The 12,164-nt window shown below is 49.3% G+C and overlaps 1 protein-coding gene across 1 annotated transcript; it reads left to right on the top strand.

The window, feature by feature from the left end:
• The first annotated feature begins 10,016 nt into the window (after positions 1-10,016).
• LOC140581220 (uncharacterized) lies at positions 10,017-10,955 on the top strand. Its single transcript, XM_072703110.1, has 2 exons — positions 10,017-10,119; positions 10,259-10,955. The coding sequence occupies exons 1-2, from the start codon at positions 10,017-10,019 to the stop codon at positions 10,864-10,866; spliced, it is 711 nt and encodes a 236-aa protein (XP_072559211.1). The 3' UTR covers positions 10,867-10,955.
• The last annotated feature ends 1,209 nt before the right edge of the window (positions 10,956-12,164 follow it).

Here is a 12,164-nt window from a genome sequence, read left to right as displayed (position 1 = left end):
GCTGCAGGGGGCGCTTCAGCAAACACCTGGGGCGTGAGTCCAGCAGGGGGCGCCCCAGCAGGCGCCTTGGGCTGAGCGGCAGCCAGAGCTGCAGGCGGTGCCGCAGGCAGAGCGGCCTCCTCGGGCGTGCGGCCAGTAGGGGGCGCCTCTGCGGGCACCTCAGGCGTGCAGCCAGCAGGGGGCGCCTCTGCGGGCACCTCAGCAGGTACCTCGGGCAGAGCAGCGGCCTCAGCGGCTGGTGCTGCAGGCGGTGCCGCGGGCAGAGCGGCGGCAGCAGCAGGCGGTGTCGCGGGCAGAGCGCCGGCAGTAGCGGCTGGTGCTGCAGGCAAGTCCGGAGCCGGCGGTGCCGCTGGCAAAGCGGCGGCAGCTGCAGCAGGTTGTGCCGCGGGCAGAGCGGCAACGGCAGCAGCAGCAGCAGCAGGGACCACAGGCAGGGCAGGCGGGTCAGACAGAACAGGCGGGTCAAGCAGGACAGGCGGGTCAGGCAGGACAGGCGGGTCAGGCGTAGCTGCTGGCAGAGCGGCAGAAGCTGCAGCCGGCGGTGCCGCGGGGAAAAGCGGCGGAGGCTGCAGCAGGCGGTGCCGCGGGCAAAGCGGCGGAGGCTGCAGCAGGCAGCGCAGCCGCGGGCAGATCGGCGGCGGCAGCAGGCAGCGCAGCCGCGGGCAGATCGGCGGCGGCAGCAGGCAGCGCAGCCGCGGGCAGATCGGCGGCGGCAGCAGGCAGTGCCGCGGGCAGAGCGGCGGCAGTAGCAGCTGGTGCTGCAGGCGGAGCCGCAGGCAGAGCGGCGGCAGCAGCAGCGGGAGGCGGTGCCGCGGGCAGAGCGGCGGCAGCAGCAGCAGCTGATGCTGCAGGCACGTCCGGAGTAGGCAGGTCCGTGATAGGCGCCAGGATCAGCGCCGGGCGTACAGGCGATGTCCCTTTAAGGGCCTTGGGAATCCGGGGAATAGCATCCCAGACAGCCCTGATCCCCTCATATTCCAGGTGGCCACCCTGGAATATGGAGGCTGCTGGTGACGGCAGCTGCGCAGCTGCAGTGATCCCCGCTGAGTCCTGTGTCGGGAGGGGCTCCTCCCGATAATCAGCGGGGAGAGAGGCAAAACGGAGAGAGAAAGCCCCCAGGGAAACGGTCGGGGTCTCCTCCAGTCCTCTCCCCTTGCGCCTCTTCTTTTTCCTCCGGCTTTGGTTGGGTGGTTGCGACGGGGTTGCCAGAGAGAGGGTGAGCGGCTGGAGCCGCTTCTCCGTCACCCCGTCGACGAGCTGCCGGAGGTTGTCACGCACTTCCGCCATGGTGTGCGCGTTCCCGGACGGCGACATCTCACTCAAGAGGGTCCCGCTCCGGCTGGCTAAGTCCCGCAGCTCGGGGTCCTCTTGGACCTCCGGCAGGTTCAGCCAGTATATTACCTCCTGGAGCAGATCGAGGCGTTGGTCCTCGAGCCGCGGAGGCACGTTGTCGAGATCCGTCATTCTGTTACGTTTCGTACGTGTGGGCGAGCGGGCAAACAGGCAAGCGAAGCCGGAAGTGCAGGCAAACGGGTTTTACTGAACAGAACCAAGGCAACAACAAACATCGACGAACATTAATGACGGATCTGGGGAAGACTGACTCAGACATGGACTAAATACAGAAGACAAGTCGAAATAACAAGGAACAGCTGGGCACGATTGGGAAAGCACACGTGGATAATGAGGGGGCGTGGCACACATCGGGATCGAACGGAGCGGATCGTGACAAGCTGTGTGATCTGGAACAGCTCTCGGTAATCTAGACAGTGCACCGACATTGGCATGCCCTTCGGACTTGCGATACTCAATGTCATAATTATATGCCATTAAAATGAGTGCCCATCGCTGCATCCTTAGAGCAACCAGTGTTGGTATTGCTGACTTTGGGCCCAGACTAGCATGAAGTGGTCTATCGTCAGTAGTGAGTGTGAATTTTCAACCATATAAATATTTATGGAATTTCCTCACTCCATAAATAATAGCCAATGCTTCCTTTTTAATCTGTGCATATTTACATACAGCAGATGTGAGGGTTCTGGACGCAAATGCGATAGGCTTCTCTTCTATATTTTCCATTACATGTGATATTACAGCTCCAACACCATATGTGGAGGCATCACAAGTTAGTTTTAGTGGTTTCTTAGTGTCATATTGAACAACCACAGTGCTGTCCAGTAACTGCTGCTTTGCATTTCAGAAGGCTTGTTCACACTCTTTTGTCAAAATCCAAAGACCTTTCTCTTTGAACAGAGCAACAGCTGAATAGACAGATTTCCCAGAAACCTGTCATAGTAATTTAGCGGAGTTCGGTCACATTAGTTGGGCTAGATGCTTTTAAAATTGCCTCCACTTTCTCAGTTGTGGGATGCAACCCTTCACGGTCTAGTCTATGACCTAAATACTCCACAATCTCTGTAAGAAACTTGCACTTGGACTTGCTTGCCTTCACATAGTACTTTTCCAGGTGACACAGAACCTCATCCAAAATCCTCAGATGCTCCTCTCTTGATTTGCCAGTTACCAAGATGTCATCCAGGAAACATGTGACTTGTCCTAAACCCTTAAGTATTTGGTCCATCCTGGAAATGAAGGTGCACTGGAGACACCATTGGATAGCCGGTGGTAAGTATACAGTCCTTTATGGGTGTTTACAATGAGGTGCTTCTGTGATTCCTTATCCAACTCCAACTGCTGGTATGAATGTGATAAATCCAGTTTAGTAAATAATTTACCCCCTGCTAGCATTGCAAACAGGTCTGTATTTGGAAGTGGGTACATTTCCTCCTCAATACACTGATTTACAGTCACTTTATAGTTTCCACAAATCCTCAGTGTTTTATCTGCTTTTGGTACTATAATAATTGGAGCCGCCAATTCACTTTTATCTATATTTGATATTATATCCATGGCCTCTAGTCTGCCTAACTCTTGTTCCACAGATTCCTTTGGAGCATGTGGCACTGGGTTTGCCTTCCTGATACTTTGTTTAGCCTTACCCTAATTAAAGCCTTAAAGTCCTTAATGGTGCTTGGCCCATCCTCAAATACTGATCTGTGCTTTTACATAAGTTTCTCTAATTCACTATCTACAGCACCCCCTACTGTCTTTACAGAGAATATTTCCCTCCAATTTAACTGGAGTGCAGCCAGTTTCTTCCTAATAAAGTTGGCCCATCTCCTCTTACAACCACAAGAGGCAGCATTGCTTTCTTTATTCCATACTGTACCTCCACCCCCACTTGTCCTAACACTGGAATTAGTTCTCCTGAGAAGGTAGAAAGTGGCAAATTGCATTTTGTCAATGGTAATTGGGCAAGTACTTTCAGGATGACTACAGCACCAGTTTCTAGTTGTAGATCCACATCCTCACCCTCAATCTTCATGCTTACAGTATATCCATCAATCCCCGAGGATGCTGTGTACACCATATCTATTGAATAAACTCCAAAAACCTCTTGCATCTCAAAAAACTGCATAATTTTTCAGTTCATTTGCTTGGGTTTCTGTAACTTTCTGTTCTACATATTGGGTTTTATATTGTGCTCTCTTATTTTTACAGGCACGTGCAATCTGTCTTATTTTGGAACAAATGTGACAATTTTCTTGCTTGAACTTGCACACGTTTGCCGAATGTTTTCCTCCTCATCGGTAACAGGATTGTGGCAACGGCCCCACAAAATTGATTATTATATGCTCAAATGGTTCCCCAGTTTTGGGAATGGGGCACAATGGTCTGATTTTGCTTCCCTACTAGTTGTCATGTGTGACACGACTTACAGTACCGCTTAACATCAAGACTTACCTCAGGCGAAAAGAAATGTTATAGAAAATGTGTTAGCGTCTTCCTAATACCAAAGTGTCCTGAATAGAGGTGATCATGACGTAATCATAAAACGTACTTTCAACAAGTCGTCGGTGCAACAATTGGAAAAACCAGCCCAGTCATAAGATGAGTTAGGGGCGTCCACTTTCTTCATCAAGACCCGGTCGTTGAAGAAATACCCCATTGGGTGTTTCTCCACCCAAATCATTTAATTTACGTGTCCCAATCACTTCCATAGCCACAGGTGTATAAAATCACCTAGGCATGCCTGACTGTTTCTACAAACATTTGCAAAAGAATGGGTCGCTCCCAGGAGCTCAGTGAATTCGAGCGTGGTACCGTGATTGGATGCCACCTCTGCAATAAGTCCATTCGTGAAATTTTCTTGCTACTAAATATTCCACGGTCTACTGTTAGTGGCATTATAACAAAGTGGAAGCAATTGGCAAAGTGGTAGGCCACGTAGAATCACAGAGCGGGGACAACACATGCTGATGCACAGTGAGCAGTAGTCTGTCAACTGTCTGCAGAGTTAATAGCTACAGACCTCCAAACAGCCTTCAGATTAGCCGAAGAACAGTTAGTAGAGAACTCCATGGAATGGGTTCACATGGCCGAGCAGCTGCATCCAAGCCTTACATGACTAAGTGCAATGCAAAGCCTCGGATGCAGTGGTGTAAAGCACACCGCCACTGGACTCTAGAGCAGTGGAGACGTGTTTTCTGGAGTAATGAATCATGCTTTGCTGTTTGGCAATCTGATGGATGAGTCTGGGTTTGGCAGTTGCCAGGAGAATGGTACTTGCCTGACTGCATTGTACCAAGTGTAATATTTGGTGGAGGGGGGGATAATGGTGCGGGGTGGTTTTTCAGGGGTTGGGCTTGGCCCCTTAGTTCCAGTGAAAGGACCACTTAATGCTGCAGCATTCAAAGCCAAATTGGAGAATTTCACTTTCTGGGAATAGTTTGGGGATGGCCCCTTCCTGTTTCAACATGATTGTGCACCAGCACACAAAGCAAGGTCCATAAGGACATGGATGAGCTAGTTTGGTGTGGAGGAACTTCACTGGCCTGCAGAGAGCCCTGACCTCAACCCGATAGAACACCTTTGGGATGAATTAGAGCGGAGACTGTGAGCCAGGCCTTCTCGTCCAACATCAGTGCCTGACCTCACAAATGCTCTCCTGGAAGAATGGTGAAAAATCCACATAAACACACTCCTCAACCTTGTGGACTTCTCAGAAGAGTTGAAGCTGTTATAGCTGCAAAGGAATACTCCCAAATGTCACCAAATTTCAGTCAACAAAAGTATGGGTACTGGTTAATTATCTCCCCACCACTGCTAAATGCAGTGTCCATCCAAAATTTATTTAAAATCGCCTCAGGCCTTCTCTTACCTCTGCCTAAACAGTCTCAGTGGGGTAAAGGCAAAGTTTATTTAAAACTGCCCCAGACCTTACCCCACCTGGGCAGCTTGTAGGGATTGAGGTAGTTTATGAAAGATATTTTTTTCTTGTAACGAGTCCCGTTTGTAAGCTTAGTATAAATATTGTAAACTCAGTATAGGCTTGTAAAGTCAAGTTTTGCAGGTTGATTGAACATCACTACACTGTCATTTTCCATAGCCATAGCAAGAGCCTGTTTGCAATTTAATGTTCAGTAACTCTGGTCCAGACTTAATTCTTCCATCTTTCATGTGGTTTCCCTTCACCAAATGTTGGTGCGACTCTATTGTTGCTAACTATCCTTTGCTAACAATGTTAATAATAATAAAACACACATTTTAAGTTAAGTAAATAAACCTTTTATTTTCATTCGAGCTGTCACCTTGCCAGTGCCTTCCTCCCGGCTTTCACACATGCATGCCAGACACCCCCCACCCTCCTTTGCCTCCAAAATAAAAGTTTTCTTTTTTGTTGGTACAAGTTAGTGTACAGGGTTATACAGATACCCACCAGAACAAATAATTATATTGCAACCAGTACAAGACAGTAATTGTCTTGTTTTACATCAGAAACTTTTTGGCCAGTTTTAGTGCGTTCCATTTGCCCTGGGAACTCGTATTCCGAGTCTTATTCCGGAGTTTTGAAGCCGGAAGTAACAACATGCGCGCTCCCGTTTCTCGGACATCTGAGAAATATCTTGGAGCAGCACAGAGGATCCCGAGTTCAGAATCTGAGATGGCTGCGCCTTTTATCAACAGAAGGGAAAGTTGTAGTTTTATACTGTTTAAGCACTACTTCTCATTTGTGGCTCATTAAATCGGTCGCGCACACTATACCGTCCAACTTATCTGTGGACGTGTTTTATACATAAAGCACCGCGCGTAATGTGTTATCAATTGATATTGCTAACAATGGCAATTAACCGGGCTAGAATTGGATTTCATGATTAGTCGAATTATTTGTCGGATTTACGGCAGTTCGGGCTAATTGTAAGTGAACGAAGATAAAGACCAGATTTGTGGGATGCACATCCAGGGCACGAAGCTCCCGTTCCACCACATCCCAAAGATGCTCTATTGGGTTGAGATCTGGTGACTGTGGGGGCCATTGTAGTACAGTGAACTCATTGTCATGTTCAAGAAACCAATTTGAAATGATTTGAGCTTTGTGACATGGTGCATTATCCTGCTGGAAGTAGCCATCAGAGGATGGGTACATGGTGGTCATAAAGGGATGGACATGGTCAGAAACAATGCTCAGGTAGGCCATGGCATTTAAACGATGCCCAATTGGCACTAAGGGGCCTAAAGTGTGCCAAGAAAACATCCCCCGCACCATTACACCACCACCACCAGCCTGCACAGTGGTAACAAGGCATGATGGATCCATGTTCTCATTCTGTTTACGCCAAATTCTGACTCTACCATTTGAATGTCTCAACAGAAATCGAGACTCATCAGACCAGGCAACATTTTTCCAGTCTTCAACTGTCCAATTTTGGTGAGCTTGTGCAAATTGTAGCCTCTTTTTCCTATTTGTAGTGGAGATGAGTGGTACCCGGTGGGGTCTTCTGCTTTTGTAGCCCATCCGCCTCAAGGTTGTGCGTGTTGTGGTTTCACAAATGCTTTGCTGCATACCTCGGTTGTAACGAGTGGTTATTTCAGTCAAAGTTGCTCTTCTATCAGCTTGAATCAGTCGGCCCATTCTCCTCTGACCTCTAGCATCAACAAGGCATTTTCGCCCACAGGACTGCCGCATACTGGATGTTTTTCCCTTTGCACACCATTCTTTGTAAACCCTAGAAATGGTTGTGCGTGAAAATCCCAGTAACTGAGCAGATTGTGAAATACTCAGACTGGCCCGTCTGGCACCAACAACCATGCCACGCTCAAAATTGCTTAAATCACCTTTCTTTCCCATTCTGACATTCAGTTTGGAGTTCAGGAGATTGTCTTGACCAGGACCACACCCCTAAATGCATTGAAGCAACTGCCATGTGATTGGTTGATTAGATAATTGCATTAATGAGAAATTGAACAGGTGTTCCTAATAATCCTTTAGGTGAGTGTATATTACCTAGTCTGTTTGCTCATGCAAAATGAATTGTGATTAATATAGATAAAAAATGAATGATATTTAATCGTGATTAATCTAAATTAATCCACAACAACCCTGTGATTAATCTGATTAAAAAAATTTATTGTTTGACAGCACTAGTATTTATATATATTTTATTGATTTTTTTCAATGGAATCGACACCAAATGAGTAGTTTGTGAGTATCAAAGTATCAATCCTGCAGTATCAATCTCCCCATCCCTACTGCCTGGAGAAGTATGGTTCCTGTCACTTCACAAAATCAGGGAGGTGAAAGCAAGTGGGTGGATGACAAAGGAGCTTTTAGTGCACTTAAGCAGGGGCTGGGAAACAAAAAAAGACCACAAGGGGTCAATAAACAGGAAACCAAGAGCAGGGAAGGACTTGTGTATACAATGCAGATTACCCTTTAATGACAGGATTGGGGAGGACAGGACTGGGAGGAACTCTTATACAGGACTGACGAGGGAGCATATGAGAGGCAGCTGGAGTGATCTACACTAGGGCTGAAACAAGACGCAAACCAAAAGAAGCAACAGATGTGACTCATTAGAGCCACACTATGGAGGGAACAAGGTGGCAGGAATGTGGGATGACAGTACCTCCCCAATGTGTGCGCACCAGGCATGCGAGGCAGACCAGGGAGGAGACCCATACAGACCAAACAGGGCATGGGACAACAGGGACACTGGACTCGATGGCAAAACAGGACAAGCAGGGCTAACACTGACCTGGGGGAATGCCTAAGACCAGGATCGGGGCCAAGTGAGCCACACAGGACAAGGCTCAGAACACTAGGGACACAGGACCTGGCCCTCTGTGGGACAAGACAGGACCACACTGGACATGAGAACAGACAGGACACCACTAGGGAAACTAGATGAACTTGGACCAGAGCAGGGACAACCAGGAAGACAGTATGCACGACACACACCAGGACAGTTTCGCAGACAAGTGACAATACAGGACAAGACACTGGGTAGACAAGGCAGGGTACTACCAGGGCCAGGAAGGGAACACAGACAGGGCTAGGGGTAGCAGGAGCTACAGACTGGACAGACAGTGAGACAGGAATATAGATGACAGGTGGATACCCAGGTCAAAGACATTAGGCAGGGTCACTGGGGAAAGAAACAGGACAGGGCAAGGGGGTGAAATAAAGGCAGGGCTCTCGGGAATGGGGCTTGGCGAGGGGCCCCTCTGAACCTCTGGTGGTGGGGTGCCGACCCAGGGATGTGGAGCCTCCTGCTCCTCTGGATTAGTGGGACTGTGAGGTACTGAGGGCAGCATGAGGTCTGGTGGAGCTTGGGAAACAACAGAGCTGGATGGCACCGAGGGGCCTGTAGGACAGGGGAAAGGGTGTAAAGGGACCAGCAGGACAGGAGGGGATTTCCAGGAATGCAGGGCTAAAGGGTGCCACGGGAGCAGGAGGGTCAGGGCTGGAAGGGTCGAGGGGCCTACAGGACTCGGAAAAGAGGGTGCTGCTGCAATATTGAAACCAGAGGGTGACAAGGGAACTGTGTGGATCGATGGAGCAATGGGACCTGCAAGACAGGGTAGAAAAGGCGCCACCTGGATGGCAGAGCAGGGAGGACCTGAGGGATAGGGAACGGGGTGCGCCGTCGGGGTGGCCAGACCAGAGCTTGAGAGAGTGAAGGTGACCTGAAGGTGGCCGCCGACGGGTCCTGGTGGACGGTGCCAGATGGATCAGGGTCTGCGGGGTTAGCCTGCCTGCTCCTCTCCTGGGCCTCTGTATACCATTCCAACTGTTCTGGTACTTGGGACAGGGCATACAACAAGCGGCAGAGGGGGTCCATGAAGTGGGGCTCCAGACTGGGCCGAGAGGGTTCCATTTCAGACCCCCTGGCTGGGTCTCACTTGAGTCTCTTCTCCAGGCTGATGGTGGCCCGGGGATCAGGCATCAGACAGTTGGTGATCTGCAGCGAATGGGTCAGTCACCAGAGCGGGAGATGAAGCGGACGCCACCGTGACCACCGGGGCTGGTGGGCCAGCAAGAACCAATGAAGCAGGAGCTAGTGGGACCTCAGGCATGGATGAGACATCCAGGGACAATAAGAGGGTGTCTAGGCAACCCCAGGCAGGGAGGTGGGTGCCAGTGAGGGACCAGGAGACAGAGCTGGATCCTACGCAGTAGCTGGCAGCGAGTGAGGCCAAGCCATGATTCCTGGCACCGGCACTGGGGAGGCCACTCTTTCTGGGCCACGGTCCCTCCTAGACAGGGTGCAGCGACAGCCCCTCCGTGAACAGAAGAGTGCAGGGGAAGCATCTTTCTCTGGGGCAAACACCAGGGTACCAAGCCACAAGCAGGGCAGTGCCAGGGCACCGGGGATGGCAGCCAGGTATGGCTGCAGTAGCTATGAGTTCTGGGAACACGGAGGAGCCATAAGGGACTGAACATATCACGACGGACTCACTCGGGTTGGGCTGTGGCAGCACAGGACAAGAGGCAATGACTCCTCTGGGGCTAGACTCTGGGTCGGGCACTGTGGACACTGTGCTGAATGGAGAGACAACTGCAGGGGGCAGCGGCCCCCTCTGCATCTTCCTCCGGCAAGCATCAAGCAGGAGCCAACAGGCTGCCCGGTGGTGAGTGAAGCTGGGCCAGGACCACAGGAGGCAGCTGGAGCTTGATGGGCGCATCTCTGGAGACGGGTGGAGCTGAGACACCTCGGGACACAAGCCGGGGACCTGGGGAAACAGGTGGAGCTCAGCCACCACTGCATATTAAGGAAGGTGAGGTCCATTATGTGACACGTTTATAACAGTTATTTTTTCTTAGCTGTTGTAGAATAGATGTTTTACTGCTTCCAGTGTAAGGTAATACATGGTAAGGTGAAAAAGGGGTTTCACTTTATGGCACCAAAACCCTCAGCAGTTGTGATCGGTCGCAGCACCGGAGGGGACGAAGCGGCCTACAGGAGAGAGGTGGCCAGTCTGGTGTCATGGTGTGAGGACAACAACCTCACCCTCAACACGGACAAGACAAAGGAGATGATAGTGGACATGAGGAAGAGGAGGAGGCCTCATCAGTCACTGTTCATCCAGGAGCTTGAAATGGAGAGGGTGAGCATCTTTAAGTACCTGGGTGTCCACATCAGTGAGGACCTCACCTGGACACTGAACACCACACAGCTAGTCAAGAAGGCTCAACGGCGGCTGTACTTCCTGAGGAGGCTGAGGAAGTTTGGTATGTCAACCAAGATCCTCAGCAACTTCTACAGCTGCATTGTGGAGAGCACACTGACCAGCTGCATCACCGCGTGGTACGGCAGCACTACAGCTATGGACTGCAAACGCCTGCAGAGAGTGGTGAAGACTGCGGAGAAGATCATCAGGACTCCTCTGCCCTCTTTGCAGAGCAGCTACCACCGCAGAGTCCAGAGGAGAGCTGCCTCCATCCTCAAAGACACCACACACCCCCCAACAAGGACAGTTCACACTTCTGCCCTCAGGACGGAGGTACAGAAGTGTGAAATCTAGAACTTCCTGACTTAACAACTCCTTCTCCCCCACTGCCGTCAGACTCCTTAACAGCCTACAGGAGTATGATTAATGGACATCATACTACCATACCATGCCATACTACCTCATACTGTAATTTTTTACACATTAAGCTCTTTTGCACATTACACTTAAACGTATTTAATATTCCCTTTTTTCTATTACATTGTACCTCGGCATTTTTGTGTGGACAACAAAGTAAGAATTTAATTGCACAGAGAAATGCACTTTCTACTGTACATATGACAATAAATGCTTTGAATCTTGAATCTACCTGGTCATGTCTCGAGGTGCTACTGTAGGTAGCTCATGTTCAGCAAGGTCCTTGCATATTTTTGAGAAAACTGAGCAGCAAATGCTACACTATGCTGAGAAGTATTTTGATAACATGTGCTGCCCAAATGAGAAATAGATGCTGGTATGAGGATATTATGCAATATCACCTCCATCAAGATATTGAGGTGAGTTAGGTTAGGACCCAGGAATCAAATTCCAACTCTCCTGCCTTGAGTTTAATCACTGATTAAGTCCACTGATAATGAGTTAGCAGCAGTTCAGTTTAAGTTCAAAGAATATTATTTTTGTACATTCCTTGGTTATGGAAAGCCATGTTAGTTCTAAATTAGTGCAATTTTTACAGGGGAGGGTGTGTAGTAACCAGGCTGTAATACCAGGGTTGGTCACTAGAGGGTAGTATAACTGTGTAAATGGACTGACTTGTCGCAAAAAGAGTGAGTACGTGGTCCTTGTGGGCAGATGTAAGGCCCAATCCCAAACCGGTCCCTCACACTCTGCCTCAGCACTCGGTCTTCGTTTGCACATTCCAGAGACCAGTCGCTGTTGAAGTGTTTCAAATGGCCAGGGATAAGGGTCAGTGGTCCGCAGTGATGAAGGCTCACGCAATTACAGCACCACTTCAAATATCCCAAAATGCACACAGGAAACAAAACAGTGCAAAAAAAAATATAAAAAATGAGGACGATGTACTGCCATGTAAATGTAAGAACACAATTACATATTAAAATAAAAGTTAGTATTAATGCTGAATGTAATGAATGCATTTGTTCTGAATGTTAAGTTTTTGAAGACAGCTCATTTTCACAAGATGAATAGGCATGACAATAATGCCTATTCATTATAATGTACAGGAGAATCACCTCACATGTGGTGTCCGTGGATGGTTCTCTATTATCCATGGTATCGGTCACCCGTGGTTGGTCTTGGAACGTATCACTGTAGAGTTGTTAGATTGTCTGTACGGTTAATGTATATGTTAT

The sequence above is a fragment of the Paramormyrops kingsleyae genome, chromosome 19 (genome assembly GCF_048594095.1).
Source record: "Paramormyrops kingsleyae isolate MSU_618 chromosome 19, PKINGS_0.4, whole genome shotgun sequence".
In the NCBI taxonomy this organism is placed as follows: domain Eukaryota; kingdom Metazoa; phylum Chordata; class Actinopteri; order Osteoglossiformes; family Mormyridae; genus Paramormyrops; species Paramormyrops kingsleyae.
Note: the sequence above shows the minus strand (reverse complement) of the source record. Positions and strands in the feature narration are given on the sequence as shown.